The sequence below is a fragment of the Vombatus ursinus genome, unplaced genomic scaffold (assembly GCF_900497805.2).
Source record: "Vombatus ursinus unplaced genomic scaffold, bare-nosed wombat genome assembly UNPS02014807.1, whole genome shotgun sequence".
Lineage (NCBI taxonomy): Eukaryota > Metazoa > Chordata > Mammalia > Diprotodontia > Vombatidae > Vombatus > Vombatus ursinus.
Window position 1 is genome coordinate 7534073 of NW_020954585.1, and position 16402 is coordinate 7550474.

Below are 16402 nucleotides of genomic sequence, written 5' to 3' on the forward strand. Positions count from 1 at the left end.
CTTCCTATTGACTCTAGGACAACAGCTGAAGGGTTCCCTAAAGGGACCAATTAAGATGCTATTAATTGAAGGAACTTGCCAGCCTTACTGCACATTACTCCCCAGCCTGTACATTACCATCTAGCCAAACTCCACTCTGTCCCTCTTCCTCTCCCTGACTCCTGTGCCTTCTCCAGGCCAACTCCCAGGACTGAAATTCATTCCTTCTAGAGCAGAGGTGTCAAACTGAATGTAGCCTGAACCAAATTAAAAAGTAATTGAGAAATATTTAGCAAAATACATAAAAATGCAATACAATATAACTAATGTTAATTTGTGGTTTTCTAGGTCAATATGCCTCCTTGAGGGATCCTTTTCTATTTGAATTCGACACTACAGTTTTAGAGTTTGCCTTTCCTGATTCCCACCTGCTGGTGCCTTCCCTTCCCAATTACTTTGTACTTATTATGTACATAATTATATATTCTCCCCATAGAATATAAGCTCCCTGGAGGCAGACACAGTGTCTTATTTTGCTTTTGTATCCCTGGCACCCAGTACAAAGCCTGAATGACTGACTATCTCTCATAGTGGGCAAAAGAAGCAGCTTAGCCTAGGTTTGGTGGTAGAACAGACTACACTTCACTGTCACCTCTAGACCTCAAGATCCTCCAGTGGGGCCTTTTGGGGAAAGAAGGTTGATCCATTAAACTGGAGCATCAAAAGCCCATTTCCTCGATTCCATTCCTTATAAGGGAAACAAATGCTCCTAATCTAATTCCTTATCCTAATTAGCACTGGAAAAAGAGGTGACTATCTCTCTTACTTGATTGGATTAATGATTTCCTCCTTAGGGCTGACTCGAAGTGTGAGAAATTTTAGCCCCAAAAGGAATTTAGCCAAGATCATTCTGGAAGAGATAAGAGGAAGCCAGGTGTTAAGCAGACAGAATGGCTTCTCTGGTCTTCCTGAATGCCTTGCACTCCAACAGAAAGGTGAAACAGTTGTCCCCTTGGCTTCACCCCCAGTGAATGTCTGCTTCACCATTAAAAACAAAACAAAACAAAACCAAAAACCCACACCTACAAATGTGGTTTATGAGCTAATTAAGAGCTTTAACAACTGCTTTATAAACCACTCTTCACCTAGTCTCTCAAGTGTGGGAAACCAGAGCCAAGGGGCCTGCAACTTGAGCTCATGTCACCTTGGGAAAGTAATTTTTACCTTTCTGCTTTTTCCATCTCAGAATTGAGAGGTGTGGACTAGAGTATTTTTGGCTCTGATATTCTAATGTTCTCTTTGAATGCTAGCATATCAATTCCATCTCCTGTCTCCAAGTGTTTTGACTAGCTGTCTGTTCCCCAGCCTGGAAGGAATGCTCTCTCTCCTTATCTTTGCCTCCTGGGTTTCTCCAAGTTTCAGCTAAATTTCTACTTTCTACAAGAAGCCATTCCCAATTTTCCTTAATTTTAATTTCTACTCCCCATTTTATCCTGAACATATCTTGTTTGTACATAGTTGTTTGCATGGTCTCCTCCATGGTCCCTGAGAAGAGGGACACCCCCCCCTTTTTTTTTGGTATTCCCAATGCTTAGCACAGTGCCTGACATATAGTAGATGCTCAATAAATGCCAGCTGACTTACTGACCCTATCATAACACTGCATCTCCAAAACTCAGCCATCTCCTACCATTAATAAGTGACCAATCTTCCAAGATGTCTATGAACTGATACAAAGAGAATAAATGAAATCAGTAAAACAAGATACACAATGACTGCAACAATGTAAATGAAAAGAATAACAACAAAAAAAAGAAATAATGTATAATTTTATAAGTCAAGCTTGGCCCTATAGAAGAGCTGAGAAAATGAACCTCACTTTCTTTGAAGAGGTGTATCATGGTACACCACAGGTACAGAATACTGCAAATACTGTTAAGAATATTGATGGATCAATTGGTTTTGCGGAATTTTTTTTCTATCTTCTTTTTATTCTTTGTAACAAGGGATGGCTTGATAGGAGAGGGGCATATATAGAAATGAAAGTTATGTAAAAATGAAAGGTACTTGTAAAAAAAAAGTTTTAACAAATGCAAATCTACCCATGTCCCCCATCAGGAATGTTCTGCCTTTAAGTCCTCACTGTGCGTCATTATTTGGGATCCAGGATACTGTGGACTTTGCACTGCTTTTTTTTACCTGATCTTGGAGACTCATACTTGAAAATCTCTTTTTATTTGTTTATTTTTTTAGGCAACTGGGGTTAAGTGACTTGCCTAGGGTCACAAAGCTAGTTAAGTGTCAAGTGTTTGGTCTGTGGCCAAATTTGAACTCAGGTCCTCCTGACTTCACTCCTGCTCTATCCACTGAGGCACCTGGCTGCCCCAAAAATCTCTTTTTAAAAGTTTAACTGATGTCTTTAAAACAATATTACTGTTGCTTCCCCCTATACTGATTTCCCTGCCAATTAGAACCCTCCTTTGTTCTAAGAAAATCACTTAAGCAAATAGGACAAATTAACCACATCTGACAGCATGAATCTTAATCTGCACCTATAGTCCATCACCCATATACCAAAAGTAGGGACAACTTTTTGTAAAGATGCCAAAATAAATGAAGCCACTCAAGACCCTGTTAACTGTATACATTATTCTGCCCATACATCATGTTAACAAGCACTCAGCATAACTTATAAGGATTTTAGTGGCAACTAAACACATTTTACTTGGAATACAGTTGATTCTTTCCATTTAAATTATATTATGGGGACAGCTAGGTGGTACAGCGGATAGAGCACTGGCTCTGCAGTCAGGGGGACCTGAGTTCAAATCAGACCTCAGACACTTACTAGCTGTGCGACCCTGGGCAAGTCACTTAACCCCAACTGCCTCCCCCGCTAAAAAAATTTTTTTAAAATTACATGATGTTTCACTATCATTTATCTGGAGTTAAGATTGGTCAATGTATTGATCTGAGTTCTAAGGTCTTTTAGTAGAAACAAGTTACTCATCCCACAATACATCCACCCCCCAAGGCATTCAAATGGAGCTATACTATAACTTTCCTGCCCACTTTATCTCAGTAGAGAGTAAAGCAAAGGTAAAGAGGCCAAGGCTATGATTTCATTCCCTTCGTGTCTTTTTGTTTTGTTCCTTGGTTACAGATGCTGGTGACAGGGATTGGGGGGGGTGTCTTCCAGTAAACACTTAACAACAGGATGGAGGAGGGAGAGAGGGGAAGTAATATAGCCATGATACACTTTTTTTTTTTAGGCATTTGGGGTTAAGTGACTTGCCCAAGGTCACACAGCTAGTATGTGGCAAGTGTTCGGTCTGAGGCCGGATTTGAACTCAGGTCTTCCTGACTTCAGGGCCGGTGCTCTATCCACTGCGCTACCTAGCTGCCTGCTTGATACACTTTTAAGTTTAATCTGCACTAGTAATATTTATTGATCACTTTCTCAAGTCTATACAATCAACAATACAATAAACCAAGCCCTGATTTGTAGTTTTTACTGATTTCCAAGGTATAAATCCTCACACTGAATATTTAATCATTGGCCTTTGAGATTGAGTATGAGTTGGCTTCAATATGCCCTGGTGTGTGTGTGTGTAGCTACAATACATATAAATATATAATTTATGTATATATACATATACATATTGTCCCTTAAACCCTATGCTTTTCATAACTGCACATCCTTGGGCAGGAGGAGGAATAGGCAAGAGAGAATATATGTATCAATGCAAATCCATCAACCATTACTAGAAATATAACTTTGGAATGTCTGCTTGGGTGATGGGAGATCAAAACCATCAAAAACAAGTTCCGTCAAGTCGATCACAACTTCATGAAATCTAGGTGCATTACAAGAGCAATGAACATACATGTGGAGCCCAAAGCTTTCACAATTCATACAGAAGTTTGCATTTTTGTAACAGCAGGAGAAAGGAAGGAGAAGATCTCCACTTAAAGGGGCACAGCATGGGAGGGGGAAAGGTGCAGTAAAGGTGGGAAAAGGACAAAACTCTTCCTGAAGGGGAGGAGCAAGGCAACAGCAAAAGCCTCATTCTTTTCCCTTGGGAACTGCTACACTATGGAGACATGATGGTCTGCTTATCTACAGGTTGGAGCAGCACAAGCAGTTTCTCAGCCTAGTGTAGACTGACTGGCACCTGTCTTGATACATGGGGAGTCCACTTTGGGATGCAAAACAACAATTATATCAGCTGTGGGGGAGGAGCTTCATCCTTGACACATTCAGGGCCTCCTGCATACTCTGCATCCTGTGTTTATTGAAAATATGGCAACTCAAAAAGATAAGTTCAGGGGACCCCTTAACATTCTTTAGTGACCATACACAGTTCCCTGGCTCCACTGTCACAAACAGGGGATCCCATTGCCTTCAAAGGAGAATTCTCTCAGTTCCTTGAAAAAAGAGGGCAAGTAGTCCACAGACAATTAACTGCAAATTCAGAACTAGAATCTAGGTCTTCTGATTCTCAGGTCAGTGTTTTTCTATTTACAAATTTTTATTTATTTGGAACTTAGTAAACACCAAATAATACAGGTATTTCCATATACATAGAACAGAAGAAGTAGATTGCATGTGAAATTATGGATCTCTGTTATATATAGTTTGCTTTTCTTTCTAAAATATATACCTATATAATAAATTCAACATGTAACTTTTAAAGCTGTCTTGTGATTTAAAGCTGTATGTGATTCTTTCTGCCTTTCTTTCTGTATATTTAACAATGACTCTTTTTTCTTTCTTTTCTTTCCTTTCCTTTTTTTTTTTTTTGGATGTCCTTTCCTTCACCCCACCCCTCATCCTCCTCCACTGGAAAAAAAAAGAATTAAGTACTTATAACAAATATGAATAATTAAACAAAATAAATCCCCACACTGCAGGACAGGATTCTTTGAAGTGTATTGTGATGCTTCAGGATCTGAAACCACACCATTCTACATTTTCCCTAAAGAGGCAGTATGGTTCAGTGGACTGAATACCAGACTTGGGAGTCAGAAGATCTGGGTTTCAGTTTTGGCACCGAAACTAGCCTCCTAAGACTAAAGAAGGCCCAATTCCTTTGAGTCCCCATTTCCTTTTATGTACAGGGATAGGGACTGCATCTGTGATTCTATTGGGATAGGGTATTCCAGATCAGGAAACTCCCTCCGTCAATGCAGGGTAGCACCTTCTCTGTAACTTATAGCCTTAGAGTTGCCCAGGACACTGGGGAGGTAGAAGGGGGGTGCCTAAAGTCAACAGATGGCATGTGTCAAATGCTGCACTTGAACCCAGATCTTTCTGGTTCTAAAGGCCGGCTCTCTCTCCATGCACATAAAATGGGGATGATGTTAACTGAACAACTTATCTTGGAGGATTTGTAAGAAGAAAAGTATAAGTTGGATATAAATGCAAGTTGTTATTATTACCTGTCGGAGCTGAGGTTTAGGCCTGTGTCATAAGCTCTTGCCACAAGGATCATAGAATGCCTGTCACCTGCTTCTGCAGCCTTCAGTAAATAATCAAATCCTTTTGTTCTATTCTCCTCCGACTCCTATCGAACACAACCAAAAATATTATTTATGTATACATATATCATTATGATGTGTCTGTCTTTCTCTTTTTTCCTTCTTTCTTTCTAACATGTTTTAAGAAGGAAACTCTGAGAATTTTACAGATCAAACTTTTTCTTTTTTAATGAAATTCAATAAACATTTTTAGCCATTCCAAGCACTGCACCTGGGAGAAGGGAAGACTTGACTTTGAATCTTGCCTTAGGAACTCGCTAGCTGCATGGCCCTGGGTTTTACTTTTACAGACTCAGTTTCTTTATTTAAAAATTGAAAGAAGATAAATCCAACAGCTTCTAAGATCCCTTTCCAGCTCTAAATTTATGATCTCCTATATGTAATGCTGGACACTGATGATAATCTCCTTGCTGAATCTACTACAAATAGTACATGTCTGGAAGAGTAGGCCCCTCTTTTTATGATATTACATCTATTTTGGTGATTCCATCGGGCAGGGAGCATGGCAATCTGAGCCTATCTGTTGCTAAAACAAAAAAAGAAGACCGTGGAGAGATGTGGAAATGGAGGAGTATGCTTGAGAAAAAACTTGCCAAATTCAAGTGATCAGACTTCCTTCAGCACAAACAGTAATAAAGGTGATTTTCCACACCCAGCATGCGGCCCTGGCTTAAAAACTTGATGATCTCAAGTTGCCAAAGCTTTCATCCCTCTTTCTCACTCAGAGCTCCTCTGCCAAAAGGACGTACTGCATGCACTTCTTCAGAAGCCAGGCCATCTCCATGATTTCATGGAGAGAAATACAAGATACAAATACTCCCAGCTGCTAGTACCTTCCCTTCTAAGGCTACCTACCTTCCATCTATTCTGCGTTTATCTTATATATACTGATTTATATATATGTCATATCCCCATTAGAACATAAGACTTCATAAGGGTAAGGCCTGTTCTTGCCTTTTTTCCCCCGCTCTGAATCCTCAGTGCATGGCACACAGTAAGTGCTTAATAAATGCTTGATAAGGCACTTACTAGTTGTGAGGGAGATCCCTTTGGAAGTTGTATTCACTTTTTCTGTATGTTTATTAGGGTATTGTCTAGATGAGTGCCACAGTTATTTTTTCAGACAAACCAGAAGTACTCAATGTTTCCCCAAGCAGCATGCCAAGACATATTGGGTTTTTTTTTTGTGCTTTTTTTGGTGAGGTAATGGGGGTTAAATGACTTGCCCAAGGTCACATAGCTAGTAAGTGTCAAGTGTCTGAGGTGAATTTGAACTCAGGTCCTCCTGACTCCAAGGCCAGAGCTCTATCTACTGTGCCACCTCATATTGGTCTGTTGACATCTTATCTGGTGGTGTATAAACCAGTTAGGCTTTTCTCCACAACTCTCCCTTTGGCTTCCCTTATCCACAAATTTTTGGTCAATAAAAAGTGTACTTTCTTTCCCCGTGGCAAATCAAGAAATTTACAGGCTTGCCACACAATGCAAAAGGTTGAGAAGCAAGGTGGTGATTATCACCTCTTTTGGTTTACAATATACCTAGTCTTAGAGGAGGAAAAAGTCCCGCCCATCCAATCATATTCCCCGTCCCCAGGAGGTAATGGCACAGGGGAGAGAGTGCTGGGCTTCTTACAAAACAGCAGGAATACGGGTACAGATCTTGTCTCTGACACTTAAACAGTTGTGGCTTTAACTCCCCAGTGTGATAAATGGTAAAAGGATATGAATATTAGTAGAAGAAACCAAACTTTCAATAGTCACATGAAAAAATGCTCTAAATCATTACTGAATAGAGAAATGCAAATTAAAACAACTCCGAGGTACCACTTCATGCCTATCAGATTGGCTAATGTGACATAAAAGGAAAATGACAAATGCTGGAGAGGATGTGGGAAAAACAGGACACTAATGCACTGTTGGTGGAGCTGTGAACTGATCCAACTATTATGGAGAACAATTTGGAACTATGCCCAAAGAGCTATAAAACTGCATACCCTTTGATCCAGTAAGACTACTACTAGGTATGCATCCCAAAGAGATGGAAGAAAAGGGACAAGGACCTATTTGTATAAAGATATTTATAGTAGCTCCTTCTGTGGTGACAAAGAACTGGATGTCCATCAACTGGGGAATGGCTGAACATGTTGTTGGTATATGATTGTGATGGAATATTATTGTGCTATAAGAAGTTATGAGTGGGATGATTGCAGAAAAACCTGGGAAGACTTATATGAACTGAAGCAAAGTGAAGTGAGAAGAACCAGGAGAACATTATGCACAGTAAAAGCAATACTGTAATGATGATAAACTTTCATGAAAGACTTAACTATTCTTAATAATACAAGGATCTAAGACAGTTCCGAAGGACCCAGGATGAAAAATACTTTCCACTTCCAGAAAGAGAATTGATGAAGTTTGAATGAAGAGTGAAGCATACTTTTTTCACTTTCTTTTTATTGTGTTCTTTTACACTGTGGCTAGTAAGGAAATATGTTTTGCATGACTTCACATGTATAATTGATATAAAATTGCCTTCTCAAATAGGAGGAAGGGACAAGAGGGAGGGAGAGAATTTGGAACTCAAAATTTTTAAAAATGACTGCTAAAATTTTTTTTTACATGTAATTAGGAAATATTTAATGAAATAAATAAAATAATTAAAATTTTAAGAAATAGTTATGGCTTTACAAGTCACAGTCTTTTAACCTCAGTTTCCTTATGTGTGATATAGAGATGATAGCACCCACTTCACTGGGACCTCACAGTGGTTTTTGAGGATCAAATGAGATAATGTACTTTGTAAATCTTCAAGTGCTATATAATTGTTAGCTATTATTGTTGTTGTTGTCATTATCATATCAAAAATTATCTTATCAATAGTCAGGTACAGTATGGTGGTACATGCTCTCCTGTGAACCATGCTATGGGGAGGCTGAACCTGGTGAATCACTTGAACTCAAGAGTTCTAAGACGCTGTGGCATAAAGCCAATCAGATGTCCATACCACGTCTGGCACTAATATGGTGAGCCCCTGGAAGGGGAGAAGTGGGGAGACAAATGACACTTAGGCTGCCTAAAGAGGGCTAAACTGGCCCAGGTTGGAAACAGAGCAGGTCAAAGCATCCATGATCAGTAGGACTAGGCCAATGAGTAACTGCTGTACTTCCAGCCTGGGTGAAATAGGAAATCTGAGTCTCCAAAATTAATCGACTAAAAGGGCACACACAGAGGTGACACTGCCACCCATAAGCCAATGGGGTTTTTACTACAGGAACAGCAGGAATCATCCCCTTCGTCCTGGTCCTGCCATCTCTTACTTTTTTGGGGGGGTGGGGAGCAATGGGGATTAAGTGACTTGCCCAGGGTCACACAGCTAGCTAGTAAATGTCTGAGGTTGGATATGAACTCAGGTCCTCCTGACTCCAGGGCCAGTGCTCTATCCACTGAGTCATTTAACTGCCCCCCATCTCTTACCTTTAAGGAGACATCAGCCAGGATGTGGTGGGGGAGCTGGGAGTACATGAGCCCAAGCCCCACAATAGCCTCAAGCTCCCCCAGATCTGCTGCGTGCTCCAGGTGGAAGACGGCTGACTCCTGATCCCAGGGCTGGTCTTTCTCACAAAAGCGTCCCCCTTCATGGTAACGCACCATGGCCAGGTGAACCTGCCACACAGACCACAGTATCAGTGCAGAGGGCCTATGAGGAGGCAGCTTACCAGCTGCATCTAATAAGGTAACTCATCCCCACTGAGATAGTACATGGAAGTCAACCTGCACGAGAAAGTGATTAGCAAAGGAGCGGTTGAGTCTTTAGAGAAATCATTTATGATCAGATTAGTGCTAGATAGGCAGATTCCCCTTGGTGTGATGCAAAAGATTTTTCCCCCTTTTTTCTTTTTCTCAAATGCACATCACCAATACCTTCCCCAAAATGGACTTTCCGATTTTCTTTTCAAGGTCCAGATCATTAAGTCTCTGCATTTCCACAGCAACACAGGATGGCCTCTGGAGATGAAGCCTGGCAGAGTTATAGAGATTCCATTTCTCCACACTGACCTGGAAAAAGAGAATTTAATACAACATTTGAGAGATGCTCAGGGAGTTAATGCATTTCACCTTCACCTGGCTGGTGAAACCTCAGCACAGAAGACACTGCTTCACAAACACCCTGGGGTTAGGATGAGGAAAAGGCAAGCGCTAGGTTTATAGGGCTGTTGCAGACTTACACTACTCTATTCCTAATCACCCTTAACACAGCCACTTCAGCTAACATGGAAAAAGATGGAACATTTTAGCAAATGACAAAAACATCTGGCAAACCTGAAAGCAGCCACTGTATAAAAAGACTACAGACTCGGGACAAGACCAATCAGGGAGCAGCTCCCAAAAAAACCAACACCAAATAAGCATTCTCAATTCTATAACCACTGTTGACTTTCAGCCAATTTCTCTTGTATTCCATGTTTTAAAAATAAGAAATGAACCACCATAAAGGCAATAGCAGTGAAAAACAATTAGCAAGATTATCAAATCAAATTGTAATGGGCTCAATGGAAATCAACCCCATTTTTCTTGGCTACTGTTTGGCCCAGTGGTTAAAAAACAAGATGGACACTTGAAAGGAAAAAGAAACAGTTTATGATCTAGGCCGACAAGTTGGAGAGGCCAAATTTTAGAATGGAACCAGCCTGCTAAGTATGTGCTGGATGAGGTGCAAAAGGTAGGAAGCAACATAGGAAATTAAAATCTCAGGATGGGATCCACTTAAGTCAGTGAGTCCTTGGCAGACTTAAAAATTAACCTGTAGAAGATTAGGTTTATTTCTCACCATTCCCATACACAAACTCTCCACTGGTCTACTCACTGTGCCTCAAATATGCTTTTATTCACAACATTTTCCCCATCTGGAATGCCCTTCCTATATCCATGCCACCCACTCAGATCCTACCCATTCCTCAATACCCACATCTCCTTCCTTTCCTACCAAAATGGGAAACCATCTTTAACTCCTCTTAACTTCCATAGTTCTTAAGCATTTGCTGTCCAGTACTGTTATCTTTTCATGTATCTTATCGCCCCTAACTACACAGTGTGATCCTTAAGGACAGCAAACATGTCACAACTCTTTGTATCCTTCACAGAGCCTTGCTCTGCATGCATATGGTCTCAATAAACACTTGTTACAATACCTTTTCTTCAAGAAAAAGAATTCATGGGGGTAAAAACGATCCAATGGAGAGGTGCCCCTATAAACCAGAGAATGCTAGTCATGTGAAAGGGAGTGCCAATGGATCACACAGCAGATTCCAGTTTACAAAGCACTTTTACACACAGGACAATAAGCAATTCTTTAGGAAGAAATAATGTTATTTACCCTTCCATAACTGCCCAGACTGTCTTCATCAGATTCATACTGTTTCCGGTTGCCATTTGAATGGGCCTAGATAAAGGCAAAGATTTAGATGATTCAAACTATATATCTCTTCTCCTCTTCCTGCCTCCCACCTTCAATGTTCCTTTTGATCTGGAACAGGATGAACCATCCGCGACTGAGGCTTGTTCAAAAAAGCCAAAAAAGCCACGCCTTTTAGTTCTTCCCATCCCCCAAAGAAACCAGATTAGCTGGTTCTCTATCTGAATCACCCCCGGGTAAACCACATTTATTCCTTGATCCAGGGATAATATTCTGTTATTATTTTAACTCTCATCCATAGTTCCAAGATCAGACCATGGAAACCCAGGCTCTCCTAATGATACACCCTCAAGATGGCAGCCACTCTTGGACAAAGCCCTGTCACCAGGATGCCACTGGAGTTGTAATGAGGAACTAGCATAGCCTACCTAGGCTTGTACATTAGATCTGGAAGGGACTGCAGGACTGGCAGTATGGTACAGTAAAAAGAACACCAGCTCTACAGAGGACCTAGTTTCAAATCACAACTCTGACACTTAGTACCTATGTGACCTCAGGCAAGTCACTTGACTTCTCCGTTCAGCTATTCCAGTCGTGTCTGACTCTTCATGATCCCATCTGGGGTTTTCTTGGCAAAGATAGTAGAGTGGTTTGCCATTTCTTTCTCCAGCTCATTTTACAGATGAGGAAACTGAGGCAAACAGGGTTAATGACTGGACCAGGGCTAAGTGTCTGAGGCTGGATTTGAACTCTGGAAGATAAGTCTTCCTGATTCTAGGCCCAGCGCTCTATCCACTGCAACTAGCTGCCCAACTTATCTGGGTGGCCTCAATTGCAATAGGAGAGGATAGGTACCTTTGAGGTCCCACTTCCAGTTCTAGACCTATGATGTTATTATCTAGTCCAGATCCAAAAAACAAGCTTCACATAACAGGGATTCATGTTTTCATGTATATTTTCTCCTTCTGTTTATGTGTGTGTATATATATATATATATATATATATATACACATACATAATTTATATATATATACATATATATATACACACAGACTGCACACATGTATATTGTAAAACAAACAATTTTGAAAGATTTGAGGACTCTGATCAATGCACTGATCAACCATAACTCTAAAGGACCGTAGAACAATGAAAAAGGCTACCTCCCCCTTGACAAAGAGGTGATTGACTAAATATACAGAATGAGACACATATTTTTGGATATGGCCAAGACAGGAATTTAGTTTGCTTGACTGCATATTTGCTATGAGAGTTTTGGTTTTTCTTTTTAATTTTTTTTTAGTGAAGTAAGGGAGATGGGAAAGAGAAAAAAAATAAATACTTGATAACTAAAAAAATTTAACAAAAATAAATAAAAGCAATGCATTTGGAGATGCTAGTTCTATTTGGTGTTTAAGTTCAGAATATATATACATATATATATTTTTTAGCTTTTTGGTGAGGCAATCAGGGTTAAATGACTTGCCCAGGGTCACACAGCTAGTAAGTGTTATGTGTCTGAGGCCGAATTTGAACTCAGGTCCTCCTGACTCCAAGGCCAAGTTCTATCCACTGCGCCACCTAGCTGCCCCTAAGTTCAGAATATTTTTTAAGTGAAAAACAAAACAAAACAAAACAAAAAAAGATTAGTCCAGTTCCTTCATTTTACATATAAGGAAACCAAGGACTAAAGATAAGTGACTTCTGGATTCTATAGCCTGTTCTCCAATTGCAACAAAAAATTTTACTTTTACCTGGGACAAAAACATCTCCCTGACCCCCCTCCCATAAGACCCCACTCTTTTTATTTTCCTGCCAAAAGAGGAAGCAATGAAAGATGCTAGGAAATAAGGGGACAGAACTCTATACTCCCTCCTTTTTCTCCCACAGCCTTGTTCATTTTCTGGGACTCAAACATCGGGCTTTGGCTTTTAGAGCTAGAAGGGAATCTCAGAGACCATTTAGTCGAAGTCTTTTCAAAGTTAAAAAGCTTGGCTTGAGTTGCACTGACTGTGAATGGCAGTCTGGTCTCCTGACCCAAACACAAAGACTGCAATCAGAGGCTCCCACGTGCCCTGACGTGGGTCAGCAATGGATTTCAGAGGGGAATGGGTGAGAGAGCTAACTCTGAAATAAATAGTCCCTTTCCTAGTCTCTGCCCAGAAAGCACTGCAACAGAGAATCATCACTACAAAAGAAGAGGGTAGTGCTTGGTCAGAGGAGTATTTGTCCAGGTTGGCTCTGATTAATGATGAAGGAGGGGGAGGAAAACCCCACCTAAAAAAAAGGAGATATCCTCCACCTTTTCATGTTGTTTCTTCCAAAAGGGGAAGGCTTTTAGCTTAAGGAAGACACATCAATGGAGTAACCCAATCTTTCAGGAAATAGAAAAATTTTTGAGAGCAGTCATCTCTCTATTCATATGCACAGGATAAGAAGGAAATAGCAATCCACAGGGCGACAGGCGATTTATAATTCCATACCCCAAAAGGCTTCCTTACCCTGTCTCGGGGATCTATGTCTTCCAGTTCATTCCTCTTTTCACTGGGGTATCCACTGTCTCCACCATTCTCAGAATCCTGTGGAGACAGGATGGCACTGATGTTCATGGAAATCTTACGGTGGAACTCCAGGAAGCACTGGTTACCTTGGGCAGGCTTAGCATTGTGCACCTCATTGTGCACATTCAAGGCACTGTGTACCCCCCTGAGCCAATAAGGGTATCTTCATCCATTTTACAGATCAAGAAGTCAAGGCAAGTTAAAAAGATACAAAAGAATCTTTCTTACTTATATCCAAGTCACATGTAACATAAAGAGTTGAGAAAAAAATATGGAAGCCCTGGCAATGCATTCACCATTTTCAACCCTGCACTATATTTCAGAGAAACCTGGGAGGACGTATGAACTGATGCAGAGTGAAGCAAAAAAGAACCAGAATAATTTGTGCCATAATAGCAACCCTGTAAAGACAAATAACTTTGAAAGACCTAAGAACTCTGATTAACACAATGACCAACCACAAATCCAGAGGGACTCATAATGAAACATATTACCCACCTCCTAACATAGAAGTGATGGACTCAGAATACAGATTGAGACATATCTGTTTTTTGACATGGCCAATGTGGGGATTTGTTTTGCTTGACTATATGTTAGCAATAGGTGTTTTATTTATTTATTTTAGCTTTCTCAACTGGAGTAGGATGGCAAGGCAGGAGGTGGGAAGGAAAGAATGTAGGTATAAAAATAAAATTTAATTACTCCCAGCCTATAGGCTGTATGTTTGTAGGGGTCTATGTGTAGTATGGACCACATCTGTAGGTGTGCTTGATAACTCCATATGCTACCAGCTGACACTGGGCAGTCACGATGGTGACTGTCCTGCATTATAGCACTAGGTATACAGGTTGAAGATTATCAAACAATAACTGCTGTGTCTAGCTGAATTAAAACTATGTATGAATCTTATACACAAAAAAGAAGATTGCTGCTGATCTGAAGCATATTACCAGCTCATGTCCCTGGACCTTTTCTAATGGGCTTAATTCTCCCCTCCTGGCTATATGTAGAGTATAATAAACCTGCCATCCTTTTGTTTCAGAGGGAAAAAAACCCCCAACAAAAACCCTTCTATTACCATTTCTGCAAGAATTTGAGATAAACACCTCCCTTTCTCCTGTTTATGATCCCTAGCCCCTCCCCCTGACACAGACACAGAAAGTCGAATATACATATACATTAATGGAGCATGGATGTTCATTGCTTTAAAAGTTGACCTTTCACGCTCAATTTGGAGACCTAGGTTGACTAATTTTGCATCTGAAGAGTTATAACCTGGTTCTTTATTCACTTGACTTATTCCACCCCCACTCCTTGTCCTTCTCTACTCTATTCCTGCTCCTTACCCCTCTGGTCTCAGACAACATCTGGCTCCTTGAACGGCTTCCACAGACTACTCAGAATCTGGCTGTTTATTTGCCAAGTGGTCATACTCACTCGACGGTTATCCAGGTGGTCATGGTCTTTGTGCCCCAGGTTATCAATGTCACTGAATTGTGGCCAGTCTAGGAAGGGAAGAATGAATGAATGAATATGCATGAAAAAGCACTTATTATGTGCTTAGTATGTACAAAGCACTGTGATAAGTGATGGATATACAAATAAAGAAATAAGAGAATTTCTGCTGCTCTCATGGGAATTCACATTCTTATGAGGGGAGAAAATTTAGAAGAATTTCAGGTGTAAGTCATATGGGGAAGCCCAGGGGTCTTTCCAATGACAAGTAACTGGAGTTAAGCTTCCCAAAGAAATCACATATGTCATAGAAGTGGTGATGGCAAACCAAAATGTGTGTGAGGGCCTAGGCACAAAACTCTAATGAGGCACCTCTCTTTCAAAGAATTTTTAAACCATGACGATCCTTAAGATTGAAGTTGAAAGGCAGTTTGGCGTAGCAGATAGACAGCTGGCCTTGGAATCGGGGAGCCCTGGCTTCCAGTGCTGCCTCTGACATGAGCTCGCTGTGGAATCATGGCCAAGACACTCAACCTCTTGGGGCTTCAGGCAATTCTCTAAAACTGTAAGTTATAGAGAGGCTGACAATCTTCATCAGCGGAATGTGGAATTACCACCAGGAGTTCCCTCTTGTATCTCCCCACCCCCCAAAGTCCTTTGACACTGTAGGAGTTTAAGAAAAAAATGTCAGAGAACAGAAAACTCGTCTGCAAAAAGCATAAGTAAATGGGATTTAATGGTCAAAGGATGTTTCATAGCCAGTAATGATTAACTAATGTCTGAATCTTGTCTTGAAGATAGGACAAAAACAAAATTGGCTTAATATTCCAACATGGCGAATTCAAATAAGATTTTAGGAGATCACAAAATTATTTAGCCTGCTTTTGACTCAGCTTTCCCATATGTAAAATGGGAACTATAGCATCACCACAGTTTTTGCAAGGATCAAATGAGATACTATACAGGGCATCCCAAAATTCTTACTATAGTTTAGACTTTTGGGACACCTTGAATATAAAAAGTTTTTGCAAATCTCAAAATACTGCATGTGCCAGCTATTATTGTTATCATTATGTATGTGGCCTTATTCTATTGTTCTGATATTTATAGCTTAAAAAACCTGATCATATAATAATAAAGCCTTCAAGACTCATTTAGCACAAACCCCGTGCAGTACTTCCTCCCAGCCATTCTCACTGCCTGGAAACCCCCCAGACAGAGGCTTAACACACAGTCAGAATTGTGACTTACGGATGTGGTCTATCCTCTGGCTATGTGGTGTGAATGAAGGAGAAGAAGGAAGGGAGTCAAATGTCACATCACTCATATTTTCATCTCCAGAGTTCTCTGAAAGGCGGGAAAGCAGTGGTGGACGGCTCCCTGAGAAAGTCCTCACCCTTGGGCTGCCACACTTTTCCTCTGTGCCCCTCACAAGGGTCTGGGCTGATTGCTT

The 16402-nt window shown here is 40.6% G+C and overlaps 1 protein-coding gene across 1 annotated transcript in view; it reads right to left on the reverse strand.

Moving 5' to 3' along the window:
* The window catches only part of LOC114052311 (eukaryotic elongation factor 2 kinase-like), a 59753-nt gene that overhangs the window by 10048 nt on the left and 33303 nt on the right, over window positions 1–16402 (reverse strand). Inside the window, exons 9-15 of the mRNA XM_027874861.1 lie at window positions 16201–16399; window positions 14932–14999; window positions 13435–13512; window positions 10895–10960; window positions 9442–9576; window positions 8995–9183; window positions 5422–5546 (exon numbers count right to left, since the gene is read on the reverse strand). Coding sequence (XP_027730662.1) covers window positions 5422–5546; window positions 8995–9183; window positions 9442–9576; window positions 10895–10960; window positions 13435–13512; window positions 14932–14999; window positions 16201–16399 — 860 coding nt within the window. The remainder of the gene's footprint in view (window positions 1–5421; window positions 5547–8994; window positions 9184–9441; window positions 9577–10894; window positions 10961–13434; window positions 13513–14931; window positions 15000–16200; window positions 16400–16402) is intronic.